This window comes from Trachinotus anak, unplaced genomic scaffold (assembly GCF_046630095.1).
Source record: "Trachinotus anak isolate AG129_WGS33_773 ecotype Australia unplaced genomic scaffold, CSIRO_AGI_Tana_v1 ptg000007l, whole genome shotgun sequence".
In the NCBI taxonomy this organism is placed as follows: Eukaryota; Metazoa; Chordata; class Actinopteri; order Carangiformes; family Carangidae; genus Trachinotus; species Trachinotus anak.
In genome coordinates, this window is record NW_027273858.1 from 11192072 (window position 1) to 11210493 (window position 18422).

The window sequence follows — 18422 nt, forward strand, 5'->3', positions numbered from 1 at the left end:
CCACCCACCTTTTTTTCACTCTTAGGCCCACGTCCGCCCTGTGGCATGTCTCAAAATAAGATCTGCTATTCCGCTGATTGAAATGCAAGACCATCTTCCTCAGGTGCAGCAATACAGTCATTTTGGATCTGTGTGAACACTCTGGGACATGAAGCGAAAAACAAGGAGATGTGTAGAAGAAAACCTGAAAGGCCCTTAGCCTTCAGCCCGGCAGACCTGTCAGAACTGCTGAGAAACACCAAAGTCCAAAAAAATCCCATGAGTTCAATCCAGCCCAGCCCATTATCAGCAAGCTATAATGGGTTTTCTCTCTGCGAAGAGCTCTAGCTCAGCATAAATGAGACATAATTTCTTTTTGACCAGCTTGCCTGTGCCAATGATTGGGTCAAAAACAAAAAGGTGAAAGATGCCTCCAAATGCTCTGCTACACAGCTAGTACAAAGCCAAAACACTGCCAACAGCCTGTCTGTGTGGAATAAACCCACTATTGGAATTTGGGTAATCTTTGTGACATTCCTTTCATGTTTAATCACAGAGGAGACTATGTTTATTCTGAAAGCATTTTCATTGTGCGTTGAGAGAATTCAGTGATTAAATTGCGCTATAATTCTTTAAAGGTCACCAAGAGGAAGGAATTTAGTGTAGACAAGTGCACGTAATCATTAGTCAGACCTACCAACGTGGATGTGACAGGTAGGCCTTTTCTATTGTATGACGATTAGGAGCAGGCAAAATGTCAGAGGGGTTTAGCTCCCATTGACGCCTTTGGTATTAAAAACATATACACTAATTTTACTTTAAAGCATTTTAGTCAGGACAGGTAATCTGCTTATTTTCTGGAGGTTCATACTATGGTTCACCCAAATCTGCTCCTGTGACCTCTGTTGCGTGTCATCCCTTGTTCTTGTTGCTAATCTATACAAAAGCAAGGGTACTAATAATGGGCACCATCACCACCATTTGCTGGTGATTAGAGGTCACTTTGACCTGGGGTCACGTGCCAGAGACTGGAGGACAAATGACGGCATGTGCAGTCAGGACAGATAAAAAAAAGGTAGAGAATTAAAGAGATGTTGAGGCAAGGAGAGTCAAGAGTGGGAGAGACACCATGATGAGAGGAGAGGAGAGGAGGGATAGAAAGAAAACACTGCAGAACAAAGCGGAGGGGGGGGGCAAGGAAAGATGCTGTTTATTTCCATGACTTCATAGTGCTGGTAAACATTTAGATGCTGGCATTTCCTCTACCTTGTGGGGTAATTAGAAAGCAGAGGAACATGTGTAAAATGGTAATGAAGTCCTCTCTCTCAGTACAGCCTCCTGGCTGTGGTTCGCACATTCAGAGTGTAGATAAACCTGCCATCAGATATTAATCCTGAAGTGAAAAAATATACAAATTTTACACTAAAAACATGTTGTGTTAGAGAGCAACAGAATTCAATGGGAACAATAACACCAATGAGCCAGTGGAGGTAGTGAGGCCAACCTCTCATTAGCCTGGATCTCAGGCCTTGATTACATAGATGTATTGAGCAGCATCACTGACAAGAGACCCTATACCATTAACAGTGCTAATTACATCTCACCAAAGGCTGCGGCTAATGATTTCATCACTGATTTTCAATCATTCAAATAATCATTTAGTCTATAAAATGTAAAATGCAAATATATATTCAGTTTACATGTAAATTAAAATTGTCACATTTAAATAAATAATACATTTAATCATTAATTGATGATACAAAATTGTGTTCTTGTGCTCAACTGTTTAATTAATCAATTAACCATAGCAGAACTAAACTCAACAGCAAACTATTGGCTCACTTAAATCACAGCACAGAGACAACTTGGCCCGGTTCGGCCGAGGCCTGCATTGCTGGTTGTGCAGAGACACTGCAATGTGATAAAACTCACGGCCACAACTCATCTACAGTGTGATCTACTCAAGCGTCGTCAATCACACCTAAGCAGAAACATCGGTTAACAGCAGATGAATTGATGGCTTCCTCCCCACAGCAAGAGGGGGATATGGTCAGACTGCGGTGCAAAGAGCGGTGAGGGGAGAGGGAGTGGCGCGACACGTGAGAATCACTGAGTGACAGACACTGACACAGAGGAGGAGAGGAAGAAAGGTCCGGCTCATGGGAGAGCAGCGGTCGTGACAAGAGCGTCAGGGTCATAACTCATTCTGTCTGTCCACTGTGCTTTATAGAGTGGGACAGACACTGTTTGACAGAGGACAGCCCTCCCCACAACAACACACATACTGGCCTATGTCCTAGGCTGCTGTACGCAGAGCAAGCTGCTGACTGTGCACTTTGGCCCAGCTCAACTTCTCAACAAAAGGCTTGTTGTCTACCTCTCTCTTGCTCCGTCTTTCTATCAGCCTCCTCTGTCTCTCTGGTGTGTCCCTCTATTTAATCATCCAAAGAAACAAAACCACTCAACGGGGAAAGAGAAAGAAAGTTTAAAAAGGGGTGGACAGTGAGTCAGAGAAAAAGACAATAAAGCATGGGATTGGGACACCAAAACAATGAGTCAATGAAGGCAAACAGATAGCAGAAGAAGAAGAAGAAGAAGACTGTGGACGTTGCATCCTGTCAGGGAGAATTGTGTTTCCGTCCTCTCTGAGTGCATTTAAATCACTGTCACAGCCCTTTGAGTCTGAAAAGAGTTGGGCAGGGGGTGTGTGCAGGTGCATCTCTTCTCCTGCTCTGTTCCTTCAGGTAGAATATTGTCCAATGTAGCGCAACGGGATGTGGCCACAATCCAAATCATGAAAATCAGCTTGGCTTTATGAAATGACTTCGGTTCCACCTGGGAACCAAAAACTTCAATCGTGCTCAATATTCTGAGTGAATCGTCGGCTCCGCTCTTTAATCAGGGTTAGAGAATCTGTTAAAAAAGAGTGAACCACAGTGCCTGTGGCGCACTGATGAACAAAACAGGTTAAATAATGAATGATTTGTTTGCATGTTCCCTACAGCAAATGTGTTGCGGAGATTGCCAGCAAAACACTAATAATTTACACAGCCCCAGCTTTAAACAACTGAGCATTTTTGTGTGCATCTGTACGCTTTTCCTTCGGGGAGAGGATGTTTCTTTGGAGTTCGGATGATTCCATATGTGTGCGTGTGTGTACGGAGGCTCAGCTGGCAAAGGAGGCACATCTGAGAACAAGAGCAGGCAGGCGGCATGAGAGGAGGAAGACTTGAGAGCAGGTTGCCATCAGTGAGACTCATCACACACTCACATCCCCTCTCTTCACACACACTGCGTCGCCCTCAGACACACCGGGGCTCTGAAGATTTCATCCCTATGTGCCTCTTTGCCTGAGGGTTCTCTGTGAGCGGCTTGTCTTCGGTCTCTCACAAGCGTGGTTAAAACGCGGTTATCACATCAGGAGAATCACTACACTAAAGATAATAAAAAGCACATTTGAAAAAAAAAAAAAAAAAACCCACAACACTTGAGTGGAAACAGAAGGAGCCAAGAGCGTGGCGACTAATAACAGAGGATTGTGGGGGCATGATAAAGCGTGTCTCGCAGAGAGAATTTGCACCAGAGAGAGGAGAGCAGGGCCTAATCCTCTGTTGAATAACTGCGGGCTGACTAGCCAGACTCACTCTCCCCTAGCACGGGGCAGGTCAGCTCTGAGGCCCAGTGCTACAGTCTGTGCAGGTGTGTGGAGAAAAGCCCAATTCCACGTTGTCAAGACCAGCCAGAGTCAAGGAACTAACAGAGAGTCCAATTTTGCAGCCTCTCACAGGTGAGCAGCTGTCGAGTTGAGTGTTATTCTGCGGCAACAACTCTCACTACAATGAAGTAATAAAGCTTAAGAAAGCATTAGTGATCCAGTCAGCAGAGCAGCAAGACAGCAACTCAGCATTACCTGCTACGGTCTGCTTGCCGGTAGTAGACAGAGACATGCTACAACTTGGCAGCCGTAAACTATGGATCGCAGTGTGTATTTAAAAAAGACACGTGTTTGAAATAAAGCTTCAGCTGTGTCAAAATAATGTACAAGATAGCCCACAGGGTTCTTTCACATGCGGAATATGTCAAAGAGAAGCATTACTCTGCGTCTCCTCCGCGCGTTTGGATCTCAAGGCTCATCCTCCTGCATTCGGGCCCTCGGGTCATGAGGCTGGTTGTGAGTAAGCCACTGGCTTCAGTCATTCAGACAAAGCAAAACAGGCAAAACTAGACGAGGCTTTTACACTTGGTTGCCCTTTGTCTCTGTGCAACAACAAGCAAAACCGCTGAAGTGGAGGCAGTTGCTGTGAGGACAGAGCGCACATCAGACGACAACAGCGAATAAACTGTAATTAAAAATGTAGCATGAATGCACCACCGGAGTGAAATCTGTGGCTGTTAGGAAACCAGTGTGCTTCTCTCTCCAGATGAGGAGGCGGCCTGATCCACACACACACACGCTTTACGTTTGTAAGCGTGCATGGGCTGCACGCACACACCCATGTACAGGTCGATGTGGGCTCACATGTCAGTGGTACACCCGTTGTCATGGAAACAAGTCAGGCTACCTCATGTACCTTAACCATATCATCCAAATGATTACAAATTGGAGCTTGTGTTGGATATGAGTGAATTGATCTTCTTCAACACTGCACAAATATCACAGACTATGACAAGAGGAAATCATACAGCACACCTGCCCAAACCAAAGTCTACACCGTGGATGTGCAATCTGTGTATTTCAGTGGCTGGGAGAGAGCCTTTCAGGGGCAAAACAGTCCGGGGCTAAATTAATCAGAAGCTGTTTCATTAGATCTGCAGGCCATTGTGAGTATCTCATTTAAAGAAGCAGGCTAGTGCATGATATTTTGCACAGTTAACAGAGCATAATGTTGCACTCATTTGACTTCTGATTGCAAATGTGCAACCCCGCTGTAAGCAGCACTGTCCTTGCAACCTTCACATGAACCTTTATTATCATTCTATGCAGTTTTTTTTTTTGACTAATAGTAAATGAAGCCACAAGCCCGCTGTTGTGTTGCCATCCACACACAGTCTTCTTGCGCCAGACCACCCAGATTGTACTCACGGCAAGGGCTATGCAGTGGCCGGTCCACTCGTTTTTACATCCATGTGGAAGCCTGTTTATGAGTGGTTCGGTCTCAGCTCTTACCGGTGGAGTGGTCCACAGGTCCACCGCCGTTGTTGCTGAACAGGGCAGCATACAGGTCAGGGTATGCCTTCTCCAGGGCCACACACAGGTCGAGGAAATGGTCGCTCTCCTTGTTCATCAGCATCTTCAAAAGGTGGTCTACTTTCTCGGCGCTGGACGAACAGTTCTGGTCCAGCTCGAACCTATCGAGTTGACTCAAGGTACCAGAGACTATCAGCAGCTCGATCACTCGGTCCGCATCTGTTATGGACTCCAATAAGTTCTGGTGGCACTGGTCGAGCAACTCTTTGTGCTTTGGCTCCATTGCTACCCGCCGTAGTTCCGTAGCTTCCCAGCTAACCCAGACGGCCAAGTGGGTGTAATATCCTTACCGATCAAAAGCACCGAGCGATTATTGAACTTAACTTATCGCGGCTTGCAGAAGTTCGCCGGAGCCACCACGGCGTTGGGTTGCAGGGGAGATCAATTTTTATAGCATATTGAAAAAGGCACAAGAAGCCATATTTGTTGCCCAAGGCTGTTGACTGCACTAAACAGCGATACATTTTTCCATCTTACTCGTGTACGGCAGCTCAGGTCGTTTTTTGCTTCCCCTCGGAGGACGCTTCGGCCGAGCACATTTTCCTCTCCTTCCGTAACATTTAATGCGCCGTTTGCCGACACAACTGCTGGAAAAACTCACGTAACTCCGCCGCTGATCCTCAGTTACACTGTATCCTCCGCCATGTCTGAGCGACTCAGCAGCTGCTGCCCGCTGTCAATCAACGTTCCGTCCAATGACCATAAAAGGCAAAATAGGGCGGAGCTTTTCACAGAAACACACCTATTTCTTCAATGGGCGTACACATCAGCCCGTAGTACGTCGAAAATCCCAAGCGGAAAAAAATGAGAATGGAGAAAATTTGCATGAAAATCTGGAGAAATTTTTAAAACTATCGACGTAGTGGTAAAGGTGGGTAAACAATGACCTCATCTTTAGAGTAAAGAAACCGTCTACACTTACAGAATACAAAAGGCACGTCTCTTTTGTCTGCAGTGGTGGAGTGTAACTAAGTACATTTACTCAAGTACAGCACAAAAATTACAAATTTTAGATACTTTTACTCCACAGCTACAGCTACTTCATACAGATGTATATTTTATTTACAAAACATATGATGATCTCATAATGATTAGATAGATAATTACAGATTCGTGCAACAGTAATGGTTATCCTCCAATATATAACAGTATAACACTCACAGGAGAATATGCCTACTTTATTTTTTATACTTTATGTACATTTTATATTATTAATGCAGGACTTAATGGAGTTTTTTTTTTTGCCATGTAACTACTTAAAGGATCTGGATACTTCTCTCACCACTTCTATTTGTTGTTGTCTTTGTGTAAATTCTGTCACTGTCATGCAACTCACTGCATCATCACCAAAATGAATTTATGTCATAAAATGTCTGCAGGCCTAAAACTGTTGATAAACCAAGTAACGCAGACACATCAAATCAGCATAACCCAGTCAATGGTTAACCTCCCTGACTGCATTACTTTTTGTAGGAAAAATGCTAATGCAGTGATAAAAATATAAGCATTTCCTTCTGTCCTTGCGTAATACTGCTGCTGTAGCCACAGGCTTGTGCACCACATTTCTATATCTAAGCTGCAACACGACAACGAATTTCAGCGTGAACTGTATCTGTGTGTTGGATAACATATAAAGAGGGCAGTGGCAAGTGGGGAAAAAAGTGTATTTGAAATGAAACGTGTGTTTGAGTAGGATTTGTGAAATACAATACGATGATGATGACGGATGCACTCCGCTTCCAGGCTACAGCTGAATAAAGATTGTTGGCACAGAGGCAGGCATCTGCAGGCATACCTCTCAAACCGTGACCTTATTCATGCATGCACTGAATCTCATTGTGACATCTACAACTCTCTCCCTCTGTCTCTCTCCCCCTCTTTCTGTCTCTCTGCCATGCTGGCTCCATAGCTTGTGCAACCATGTGCTATCCCTTTAGATGAAAAATTAATTACAATTCATTCATATCAAAGGGAAGCAGGTCCCCACTGCCGACACAGATTGGACGGTTGTGTCTGTACCCTACTTCTGAGGACACGCATTTGAATAGAGAAGACAGCCTGATGCTTTTTATCTTGGGGGTATGAATGAGTTTATTATTTAGACAACAAGGGTTGTTTTTCTAGCCGTCTGATAATTTACTGAAATATTATTAAACAGATTTGTTTATCAGACAGCCCGGATCAGGGTAGATAATGGCTTTATCTTTTATTGAAGAGACTGTCAACAAGCATATCCATCATTTATCCTGGCCAAATCGTCTCAAACTGAAAATTTTATGGATTTTTTTTATTGACAGTCTGAACAGAGATCTAGTAAATGGAAAGGCTGTCTGTGCTAAGGGTGGAAAAACAACCTTATTGTCCACCCACTTTTCAGTCACTGCACCTGCGTAATTCACTCTCAGCAATGATGTATTTTTATCTTCATCATGTGAGAGCGCACAAGGATAATGCTGTTCCCAAAGTGTTGAATGGGCACATCCCAAATTAAGGAGGCAGCAACAGCATGATAGAGGAGAATACATTTGTTGTCATCCTTCATCATCATATTGAGACATTTTAATGTAAAGCCATCATTTTCCTACAATTTCTCAGACCCCAAGGCACCATGGGAGGATTCCCACATGATTAGACCAGTTATAATAGACATTAAATTAGGCAATTCTTGGTTTTTAATTAACAGTGAATTACACAGCCTTCAGCTGGACACCTGCAACAGATGGGAGGTTTCTGATCATAATTATATCAAAACTAGTGTTGGCAGATACATGCTGAAACACTTTCCTTATAAAAGTCATCTAATGATGTCTAAATTATCTTCTCCAAACCAATCTAATCACATCTGATCTTCATTTAAATTCTAGTTATTGTAATTCAAACATCTACTTAAAGCCCTCAGGCCTTTCTCTGCCACTTCTAGTCGATTTTAACACGATGTGATCAAAAATGTCTCTTCCAGCATGGCTGTTACCTAAAGGGTCCCCCAGGCCTTTGACAGCACTGTGCAGACATGCTAGACTTGGTTAATGTGGCCAAGGCAGTTTTATGGATGCTATCAATTCCACACGCTCCCTCCTCCTCACTTCATAGAGTTATTGATCCTAGTGCAGTTAAACACACGAACACACACACACACACACACACACTCCTGTAACCAGCCAAGCGCAGAGCCACATCTCTACAGTCAAGTGTGTTCAACAGTATTTAAGTGAAGCCAACAGGACTTAATAAGGCGTGGCGAGCTTCATCTGCAGCCACACATGCTGGCCCTCACCTCTCGAGAAAAGAGAAATTATGCATGTGTGTTGACTGAGTAAAACGCTGCGTATTTAAGAATCACCAGTTAGTTTTTGCCAAGGACTGTGAGACTTGAACATATTCAGTGTAGGTGACTGACAGAAATGTGACCATGTGTTTATTGATCTAATGTGATGGTGTCATATAATGATCCATGTTAACTCTGCTGGTTGAAATTCACACCTCTGGTGTGGCTGCTGGGGTTGACATTAAGACTTCACTGCCCTCTACTGGCACACTGAGGCTACCACCAAGTGCAATCTGCAGCCCTTTGCAACTCGTCTGCTTGTGAGCCAATGAAGGGATTTGACATCAGAAGGATTTTCGAAGAATAATTCATATAATTTGCATGTAGTTTTCATGTGATAAACCACAAACAGCAGTGTGCCATCTCAATGTTTATTTTCTGAGACTCCCAACATTAAAATGCCAACAATTTATGAAATATAATGCTAGGATTTTTATTGATACAGTGAGAGGTACGTGATACACAAATTAAAGCATCTACTGCAAATACAGCACAACTATCATAAACAAAGAACTTAAAGTGTAGACAAAATAGAGAAGAGATGATACAGTTGCATACATTGACTTTGGTACTTAGCTGATACGTATCCCATGTCTTATACTTTATTCAGCATTGCTGAACATTAGAAAAGGAGCTGATAAACATTCCAGACATCATTAGATATCTGATCATATCGCACAATTGAAATAAAAAAATCTTAAAAATATATAGCTCTTAAAATGTAATCTCTGACAAATCTATTGTATGGCCATCTATATTCAACTCAAATGATCAAAGTTGTCACAAGTGAAAAAAATATAAAACTTTTTTTGTGCACACTGCATATAGAAAAGAAATTGTACGTAGCAATATGGATGAGGTTCTTACAACTGAGTAAACATTGCATTGAGAGCATTTGCATGGCAGGCAGGTTGGCGGTTTGTGTATAATGCGCTTAGATAGGACAGAAAAGTGATATTTATAGAAAATCTCTATAATGTAGTACACATTGTTTTCAGTTCAGTCACTGCCCCCACAGAGTTTCAGTAGGAGTTTCTTGTAGTCTCCAGACGTGTCTCCCTGTAAATAAAACAAAATTCATCAATAAATAATTCAGACATTGGCCTGATCATGGCTGCCTGTTGCTTTTAAACTCATCAACATCGCTGAGGGTTATTTCTTTTGTATTAAATGTAGTATATGATGAAGATACTTACAGAGATGTGCGTGTACAGTGATTTGCCGTAGTTCTTAACATACTCCTGGCGGATATCCAGCATGTCCACCTCAGAACGGGAGACCATGATGCGGATCAGGGTTTTGTCCTTAGTCCCAGCTCCCTGAACACACACACATACGCACACAAAATGAGGGTTACATGGATAAAATATTATTCTGCACTTAATAATGTATAGAAAATTACTATCTGAACAAGACGTCTCACCTTCATGGCCTTGTAAAGCCTCTCAGCAAAGTATGCAGATGTGTTCTTAATACACTTCACTGGAACAGAGAAAATACTTACTTATTGGCAAGACAAGCACAATGTACTCATTAATTCTTACTTTGCCTCTTACTCTTGAGAGCAAGAAGAGATCTGTAAAATTTAACACCACAAAATGAGTATGATGAAGATAGAAACACTTCACTTATGTGCCATCTAAAAAGTGAACTATGTAAAATCAAGCTATGCATACATCAAAAGAATGTAACAGAGGACAACAAGCAAACTTAAAGCTGCATTGATCAATATTTTTACATTTTAAAGAAGGGTATGTGGACTCTGAAGAGGGGTCACTCACAATGAAAAACCCATTGGGCGTTATCATTATATCACCAATGGCAGATACAAAAAACGTATCAACTAGCTGACTTAGAAAGGTGAACATCTAGTTAAAGAGCCAGATAGTTTTCTCAGGAAGTGAGACCAAAACAGAGCTAAAAGGAGAATAAATATTGGACTTAAGATTCATTATTTAGCAAGGACATGAACCCTATGAGTTGTTAATGTTGCTAGGTGTCTGCTAGATATGCAGGCAACCGCTTATGTGTTAGCCATAACAACTTTATAAAGGTGATATTAAATCAGGGTCTGTCAGCTTGTTTCTGAGATTTTCTGCACCCCAGTGGCCAAATATTGATTACTGCAGCTTCAAAGAGAGTTATATTCTGATAATATGTAAATGCAAATGAGAAACCGAATGTGAAATCATAAACAAAAACAATGTTCAGGAGAGTGAAATGAAACACAGTGTCAAACAATGGCAAACAGCCAGCACTGCAGCTCACACCACCTCACAGTTAAGATGTATAGACTGAGTGTGCAAAACGATGGAAGAATTTAAATAAAACACATCTAAAAACAGGTTACTGTACCATAACCCTGAGTAATGTTGGCAAAAAAGAAAAAACAGAAAGATTAAACATACAACAGGAACCCTGCTCCAGTACTACAGTACATTTTCTATTGTGTATTACATTAGCTCTAATAAAACATATAATACAATGAGCATGGAAAATGTTTAATGGCTACGTGTTACATCAAACATGTACTGCAGACGAGCCTCTCTTGTCATAAACTATTTATATGGAACAAATTCTGAGACTCCACACAATACATGGGTGTGGTCCCTTAAGACTTGAATAGGTGTGTGCGCGTTCTTACCCACTGCCAACATGCCACTCTCAAGGTCTCCAGACATCTCCCTGCAAATGCTCTTCTCAATATCTCTGCCACACATGTGCTGGTACTCAAGAAACACTATCCACAAAAGTGCGCACGCACACACACACACACACACACACACACATCATTAATATAGCTAGCAAAGCACTTCACATTGATTTCTGGCCTGATTTTTAATTATCTTAAATGTTGAACCTTATAAGTTGAACAAGTCTTTATAAAGAATACCTGCTCTGAGATGGGGTTTGCTCCTGGCACACAAAATAGCATTGAATTTGGACTCATCTGTTCCCAGCTTGTTTTCTCCGGCAGCATATAGGGCCTATTACAAGAACAGCGAGATGTACAAAGCAACATGTGTTTGTAATCAACATGACATGTTATTAAATTAAGAGCTACAAAGTTGCAGATAAAGCCGCAAACATTTCATATTAATGACAATAAAGCTGACTTTACCTGAGCATCTTGTTTAGCCAGTGAGATGTCAACGTGTTCTCGTTCGTCACGGTTACCCTTCAAAGTACAGAGAGAAACATTGCTCATTAGATCTGGCAGTAGTTGCTAAGAGACTTCAGTTATGCAGATAATTCAACTGTATCATATCTGTACCTGGGCGAGAGAGATCAGGAGCCTGCGGAAGTGGCCTGAGGTATCCCCACTAATGGCATCCTCCAGTGATTTTTTGTATTCTGAAATAGTGAAAAAAATAATGGCAAAATTTTAGTCAAACAGAACAACAGCTCACAGAAACCAAGAATAACAGAGGAAACCAAGCTGGATATACTAGAAGCTTTTCAGGCATTTAGTGTAGGTACTAGGGCTAACTTCTTAGCAAGGAAAACTAGCATACTGTAGCTTTCTACGAAAGCATAAAAATAAAGTACCAATCAATGAGTTATTATTGACTAAAAAGGGCCAGTACTAAATATCAGAGTTTATGTGTGAAAAATTCCGTGCCATAGCATCTGCATTTAGAAATTGTATGGTGGTACCCAAATCTAGATATGCTGAGCTTATCCATTAATGTAATAAAACCCTGACAAAACAGTGTTGTGATGCTGCAAGATAACAGGAACAGAGCAGAGGAGAAAAGCAGTGCATTAACAACCCTGAGGCATCTTACCTTGTTTGTAAATGCGGTTTATCTCCTTGATTTCTGCGTTGGAGCGAGAAGACAGGATCTCAATCAGACAGGCTTCATCGGTTCCAGCTCCCTGTCAGGAAGACAGAACAATGATAATCTCACAACTTCATCCTCTGGCCTTGGAGCAGCCCAAGTTCTTCCTGCTTTCTTTGTTTAGTGAATCTTCAAGCAAATCAACAACTAATGCAATGTCTTATATTACTTTAAATACATTTATATCATACCATGTTAACACGGTTCTTTATCTCTTTTTACAACATTTTCAGGGCATTTACCTTTATGGCACTGTTGAGCTCATAGGCATCAAACTCAGCTGGGCTCTTCAACATGGCCATGACCAGCTTCCTAAAGTCTCCAGACAGTTCTGAATGCAGATCCTTAATCAGATCCTAAAAATGGAAACATGCTTGAAATAACTCAAAACCATCATTAACTGCTGCTGTGAAAAACTCACTGCAAGAAGCTCTGTGGCACCGCTGTAATGAGCTCTGAGGACATTCAATCCCCACTCCATTTTTACAGCACTAGCACCTGTTGTCTGCTCGTCAGTATGTAACCTTAACAACCTTAACAATAAGCATGAATAGAACTGTTACCTTCCCATAGGAAGTTTTGTAAGCCCGGAGCAAAGGCACACGCTGCTTGTTGGAGCGACTCCCCAGCAAGTCGATAATGGCTTGCTCATCAGTTCCTGCACAGACAAGCCCACAATGTCAAATCAGACACAGATTAAAAAAAAAAAAAACATGTCTTAATTTCAGATTTGAATCATTTCATTTATACTTAGAAATAACACTTCGTTCACATATGTCAAAATGACAAATCTCTTTGAAATACAAAAACCTGAGGAAGCTAAAGATAACAGAGACTGGCCATGACTAAAGAAAGTCTTTATCAATTAGTAGGTATAGGAAGTCGTTGACTAGTCGATTGGGTGATTTAATTTCAAAATCTGCCAAACTTTCACAATGGTCTATAATAGTCATTAAATGTTCCCTTTTAAAAAGACACAAAAGTATTTGTGAATAGATAAATAGAATTTCAAATGATTAGAAGCTATTTTTAATCATTCTGAAAAAGACCATTAAAATGATGACTCAACCATTACCCTTACAACCAATTAGTCAACTAAATCAAGAGGGGATGGCCCAAAAGAATACTCAGTTACAACACAACCTCCGAAATGAGAAAATATCCAGTGCATTTGGAAGACATTACAGCTGAAGATAAAAATAACAAGTAGCAAACCCTCATTAAGGTCTCTGCCCTTAGCACTCACCAAAGCCCTTCATTGCCTTCCTCAGGACCTCCACATCTTTGAGTGGGTCAGCTCCGGGAAAGTCCCTGATTGTTCCCCTGAATCCTCTCTGACATAACAATACAGTATTTTCCATGATGTGACAGTGTTATTCCAACATTCTTTTTCAACACTACATTGTAAATGTTTAAAAGTGTGTGTGCAGCACATGACAATAGAGACGCATAATAAGAGGGTCAAAAAGCATTTTCTGTGTCTCTTACATTGACAGGTGGAGCTACTGGCATAGCTCCTCCTCCATAGGCTGGCATGGATGGATTTGGTGATGGGACCTTTGGGTATCCTGGCATAGGTGCTGGTGCTCCTCCATAACCGGGCATGGGAGGGTTAGGTGATGGTGCACCGGGGTACCCTGGCATAGGCTGGCCAGGCTGACCAGGGTAGCTCATCCCTGGGCCTTGGGGTTGGGGCATGGTCCCTCCTGGCTGTGGGTACAGGCCATATGACTGTTGGTTAGGGGAGAAGGCACCATACCCACCAAGCTGAGGGGCAGCTGGGTACCCCACAGCGGCTTGAGCGAACATGGATGGGTTTGGTATAAAACCCCCCATGCCTGAGAGCTGGTTGGCCTGTGATTTGGAAAGATTGGAATACCATAATATGTGCACACATACTTGTAAAATTATTTTATGCAAAGCAGGGATAGCTGGTCACACCTTTTTTGGATTAGATTTATTTTATTTGTATTTATTTTGAAATATTTTAATTGATCTTATATCAAATTACCATTATCAACATCAAGGTTAAACACATTTTCAAATGAATGTCCTCTACGCTGGGTCTAACTTCAGAGGAGAAACTGAAGTTAATGTTTCCAATGTTTTGAACCTTACATGATGTACAAGTATCCAAACAAAGTGTGGCCGTGCTTTATTATAGAATTAAAACTCAGATATCTGATAACACAAATACAGCACAGACAAGACAATGAGTCAGAAAAGTAAAAGAGCTAAAAGTTTCATCAGACTGATAAGTTTTAAAAGGATTGATAAGAATTAAGTATATGAGGGTTTTTGTCATGCAAGGGAACTTGAAAGAGAAGCTGACAAAGAAAATGGCAGTGCTGAGGATTTTAGGATGCGGACTATAAAAAAGTCTTACCATCAAGTGAAAGGATGCGATATTCCATTAATGGCTGTGTAACTCATTTTAACTGGAATATCCCATGCATTAATCTCATGATGTTGCATTACACATATATTACTTAAGAAATTTCTAGGTGCACATAAAGGGGATTTATGACAAGATAAACTTACCATGCCAGCGTTGTATCCAGGGTTAGATAAGCTGTCAAGCCCAATGGAGGGATAACCACCAGCTGGGCCACCACCCCAGCTACCTGGAGAAGATAACAAAGACAAAACTGTTGGAGAAAGTTGAGGATTCACAGTGCTAACAAATGCCAGAAAGAACTGAGAATATCAGACTGAGACAGGAATGACCCCTCTCACTAGGAAACTTTTTTTTTTTTTTTTTTAATCACTTTTCAATGAGTTTACAGGCAGGTGAAAAGAGTGCTGGACAGACAATGGAAGTGCTATGTGAAGGGTGAACTGTGGGAATTGCTTCTCTTAGCAACAGCAGGCGTTTGTTTGTTTTTGAGGGAAAAAAATTCCTGTCTTAACTACAAGTCTCATGATCCTTGTTGCCTCCAAACACTGACTCACACTTTCTACGATGGGCAGCAGAATGTTTTGACCATCACATCAACTTAGTTTCTCTGCACGTACAATTAAATCGTCTAATGGGAAGCTCATGTTGCTCGGATGTGTGTGCTAGATGTGAGGGTAGGCTGGCAATATTTTACTAATAAGATCGCCTTTATTAGTCCCACAGTGGGGAAATTCACAGTGTAGTATATTTTATACCATAACAACTTGATAAGCTGACTGCACATCACTTTATTTCTCTTAGATTTGTTTTGTAGTGTTTCTGCACCTTAGTGGTCACAGGTAATGTTGTAGTTAAACATTTTGTGAAATATACGTATTCATTTTTTTTGCTACATTTTCCCTATGCTTCAAGTCTTTATGGTAAGCTAACTGACTGCTGGCAGTAGCTTCATATATACCATACAGACATGAGAACGGTATCAATTTTGAACTTTTCACAAAAGAGAGAATTAACATTTCCTTTTTTTTTTTTTTTTTTTTTTTTAAACTATTTCTAACGATTTCTTTCGCAATATTGGATTATTGCTTACCTGTTGGTGGTGCCTGAGGGTAACCTCCAGCCTGTGGTGGATAGCCTCCTGCCTGTGGTGGATAGCCTCCTGCCTGTGGTGGATAGCCTCCTGCCTGTGGAGGGTATCCACCAGGTTGAGGAGGATAGCCACTTGGTTGCGGCGGGTAGCCTCCTGCCTGGGGAGGGTAAGCTCCAGGCTGAGGTGGGTAAGCACCAGGCTGAGGTGGGTAAGCACCAGGCTGAGGTGGGTATCCACCTGCCTGAGGGGGGTATCCAGGGTAGCTCATGGCTTTAAACATAAAACAGAAGTTTCAGTCAAAGGGCTGCCAAACATGACCTATTACTAAATAATACAATGTTCACCTTGTCCAGCCACTGACACAAAAATACACCAGTTACACTATCAAATGTTGTAAAAAGAAGAGTTAAAAGAGGGAGCACTGTACTGTTAAAGGCACCCTAAATACATACTGGATACACTGACATGGGAACATGATAATTGAAAACACACGCAGTTGTAAACCTGCCCCTCCTTATCTCTTCCCACCAGGAGGAATTATTCACTGTGCATTTACATACAATATGTGCTTTGAAAAATATAGCCCTGGCTTACAATCAATATATAGATAATAGTAGTATTATATAATTTTTGTATTGGAGCATTATAAACAATATGAGTATTGTGACTTTTGAATACACCTATAAGCTAACACTGAAACTGATTTCCTGGTTTTATTTTTGTTCCTGATATGAAGGGAGATGGTAGTCTTTTCACCACAGACTGTGTTTCTAAAAGCAACATCAGTGCCACTGTCACTCAATCTAATGATGGGCAAACTCTTCATTCCAGCGGTTTTGGATTACAGAACTTTTTAGCTGAGAGGTGGGGTGGTGAGGAAACCTTCATTTTTGTTTAGCCTAGTATGAAAAACCTTTGCTCCAATAGCCCTACTTGTTCCATGGTAAAACTGACTTCAGAGGGCTTAAATGGAACAGTCTTCTCTGCTTTGCATTTTATGGACACAGGAAAAAAAAAAGATGTTGCTGTGTTTGAATAAGCACACTGGGCAAGAAGGCTACCCTGTGGTATACCACACAAGGTAGAAGAATTTATATTCTGTGAATACAACAATATTTCATCAACTACTTTCACATTTCTGAAGACATTGCAATCACAATTACTCCAGAGTAAACTGTGAAATACTTTGAACTGCCAGTGCACTTCCTCCTGCCAGTTGATCTCAGTTGCACTGATGCTGAGTCAAAGAGTTGTGGGTGAAATCCTTCATCAATGGTCACAACCATTGATTCGTGTTCAAACACATCACATTTAACTGCTGTTCAAGTGCAAACACATAAACTCTTTCACACTTCAAACTGAGAAAACTGAGCTGATCAAACCACACTGCACAGCTGCAAACCAACGCACAACCATATTTACTAAGGGGGTTGGGGTGCTACTAAAAATGCCATTTCAGGCTGAAAAGAAAAGAAAAGAAAAGAAAAGAAACATTAATGTAATGAATTTACAACCCCCTGAAGTGTAAACGGTTGCTATTAGCTGATGTTAACAGCCTCACATTAGGTGTGTCAGCTCACTCCCTTAAAAGCTTAATATTGCTTATGTCACTAATGAACTTTTCTTAACTAGTCGGTACACTAACATTACGCTGATAGTTTGACACATTGCTAACAGATTATACTGTTCATTTAAATACCACCATTTAGCTTAAAACAAGAACAAATGTCTGGTTTTGAAACTATAAAACATTACGCCGTTGTGGGCCTGTATGAATCGCCTCTTGGAAACTAGCTTAGTTTCCTACCGACGTAACTTACATAATGTGCATAGTTTAATCTTATCAGCCGGACCTGTGAACCAGACCCGTGCTGGGTAGCTAACCATACACAAAACGATCACAATTTTAGCAGCAAACTGTCAGTACGACCTTGTTGTAGCCTTAAGTGGATTAGCTAAGGGGTCCAAAGAAGTGCAACAACGTTGGGAAGCTAGCGACAGCGTCGACAACAGCAAAGCGACATTACGCCACAAAAACGGCTCCAAAAACAGTCACCACTCGTCGAAATACAACTTAAATGTGATTCTACCTCGGTCTGTTTGAGCAGTTCTTTGATTTTGACACTTACTTTGGTCAGGCTTGCAGTTTCTTCCCGTGTTTCCTAGCCCCGTTTCAGCGTTGACGGCGTCTAAACAGTGTGGGTGGGACTCATAGTTTCCATCGAGGGAACCCACCCATTTATGTACATACACTGTCCGCCATGTATCGGTGACAGACACACGTCATTTTAACCATGTGACAACAGATAAACAAACACCCGATTGTACATATTGTCAAATGAGCATTAATGGCACCATGGAAAATGTGAGTGTCTTACAATAGGTCTATTATCAATAGTGTGATGCCCAAAACAAATGCTGTGAAAGTAAGACACTGAGTTAAACCACCTGTCAGTTTTATATTTAATGTCGCAAAAGGCACTTCTACTAAAACAGTCTCAACAGATAGAAGACAAAGTTATAGACACGTATCAGTACAA

General features: G+C 41.4%; 2 protein-coding genes across 7 annotated transcripts in view; both read right to left on the minus strand.

Annotated features, from left to right (window-relative positions):
- dlg5a (discs, large homolog 5a (Drosophila)) overlaps positions 1 to 5918 on the minus strand; it is a 35642-nt gene extending 29724 nt beyond the window's left edge. For 2 of the 5 annotated variants that reach the window (XM_071480467.1, XM_071480468.1), the window contains exon 1: positions 5147 to 5918. In XM_071480467.1, coding sequence (XP_071336568.1) covers positions 5147 to 5450 — 304 coding nt within the window. In that variant the 5' untranslated portion in view covers positions 5451 to 5918. The remainder of the gene's footprint in view (positions 1 to 5146) is intronic. The other 3 variants (XM_071480466.1, XM_071480469.1, XM_071480470.1) reach the window with 3 other exon arrangements.
- Positions 5919 to 8909: 2991 nt separating this feature from the next.
- Positions 8910 to 18171, minus strand: anxa11a (annexin A11a). Of its 2 annotated transcripts, none has more exons than XM_071480479.1 (15): positions 18012 to 18171; positions 15883 to 16152; positions 14936 to 15018; positions 13883 to 14104; positions 13641 to 13728; positions 12958 to 13052; positions 12637 to 12750; positions 12341 to 12431; positions 11827 to 11906; positions 11674 to 11730; positions 11446 to 11539; positions 11197 to 11292; positions 9976 to 10034; positions 9749 to 9871; positions 8910 to 9611 (listed from the first exon to the last, which is right to left on the minus strand). In XM_071480479.1, exons 2-15 carry the CDS (start codon positions 16148 to 16150, stop codon positions 9552 to 9554), a joined length of 1530 nt encoding a protein of 509 aa, XP_071336580.1. In that variant the 5' UTR covers positions 16151 to 16152; positions 18012 to 18171; the 3' UTR covers positions 8910 to 9551. The 2 variants fall into 2 exon arrangements, with proteins under 2 accessions (XP_071336580.1, XP_071336579.1); XM_071480478.1 differs by having other exon boundaries at positions 13883 to 14248.
- Positions 18172 to 18422: the final 251 nt, after the last annotated feature.

What these genes read in the sequence shown, in the direction of transcription:
- anxa11a (XM_071480478.1), bottom strand. Translation starts at nt 16,150, where the DNA reads ATGAGCTACCCTGGATACCCCCCTCAGGCAGGTGGATACCCACCTCAG. An exon ending in GAAGGCAATGAAGGGCTTTG is followed by an intron (nt 13,053 to 13,640) that starts GTGAGTGCTAAG and finishes TTGTCTGTGCAG; the next exon opens with GAACTGATGAGCAAGCCATT. An exon ending in TCCTGATCTCTCTCGCCCAG is followed by an intron (nt 11,731 to 11,826) that starts GTACAGATATGA and finishes TGTACTTTGAAG; the next exon opens with GGTAACCGTGACGAACGAGA.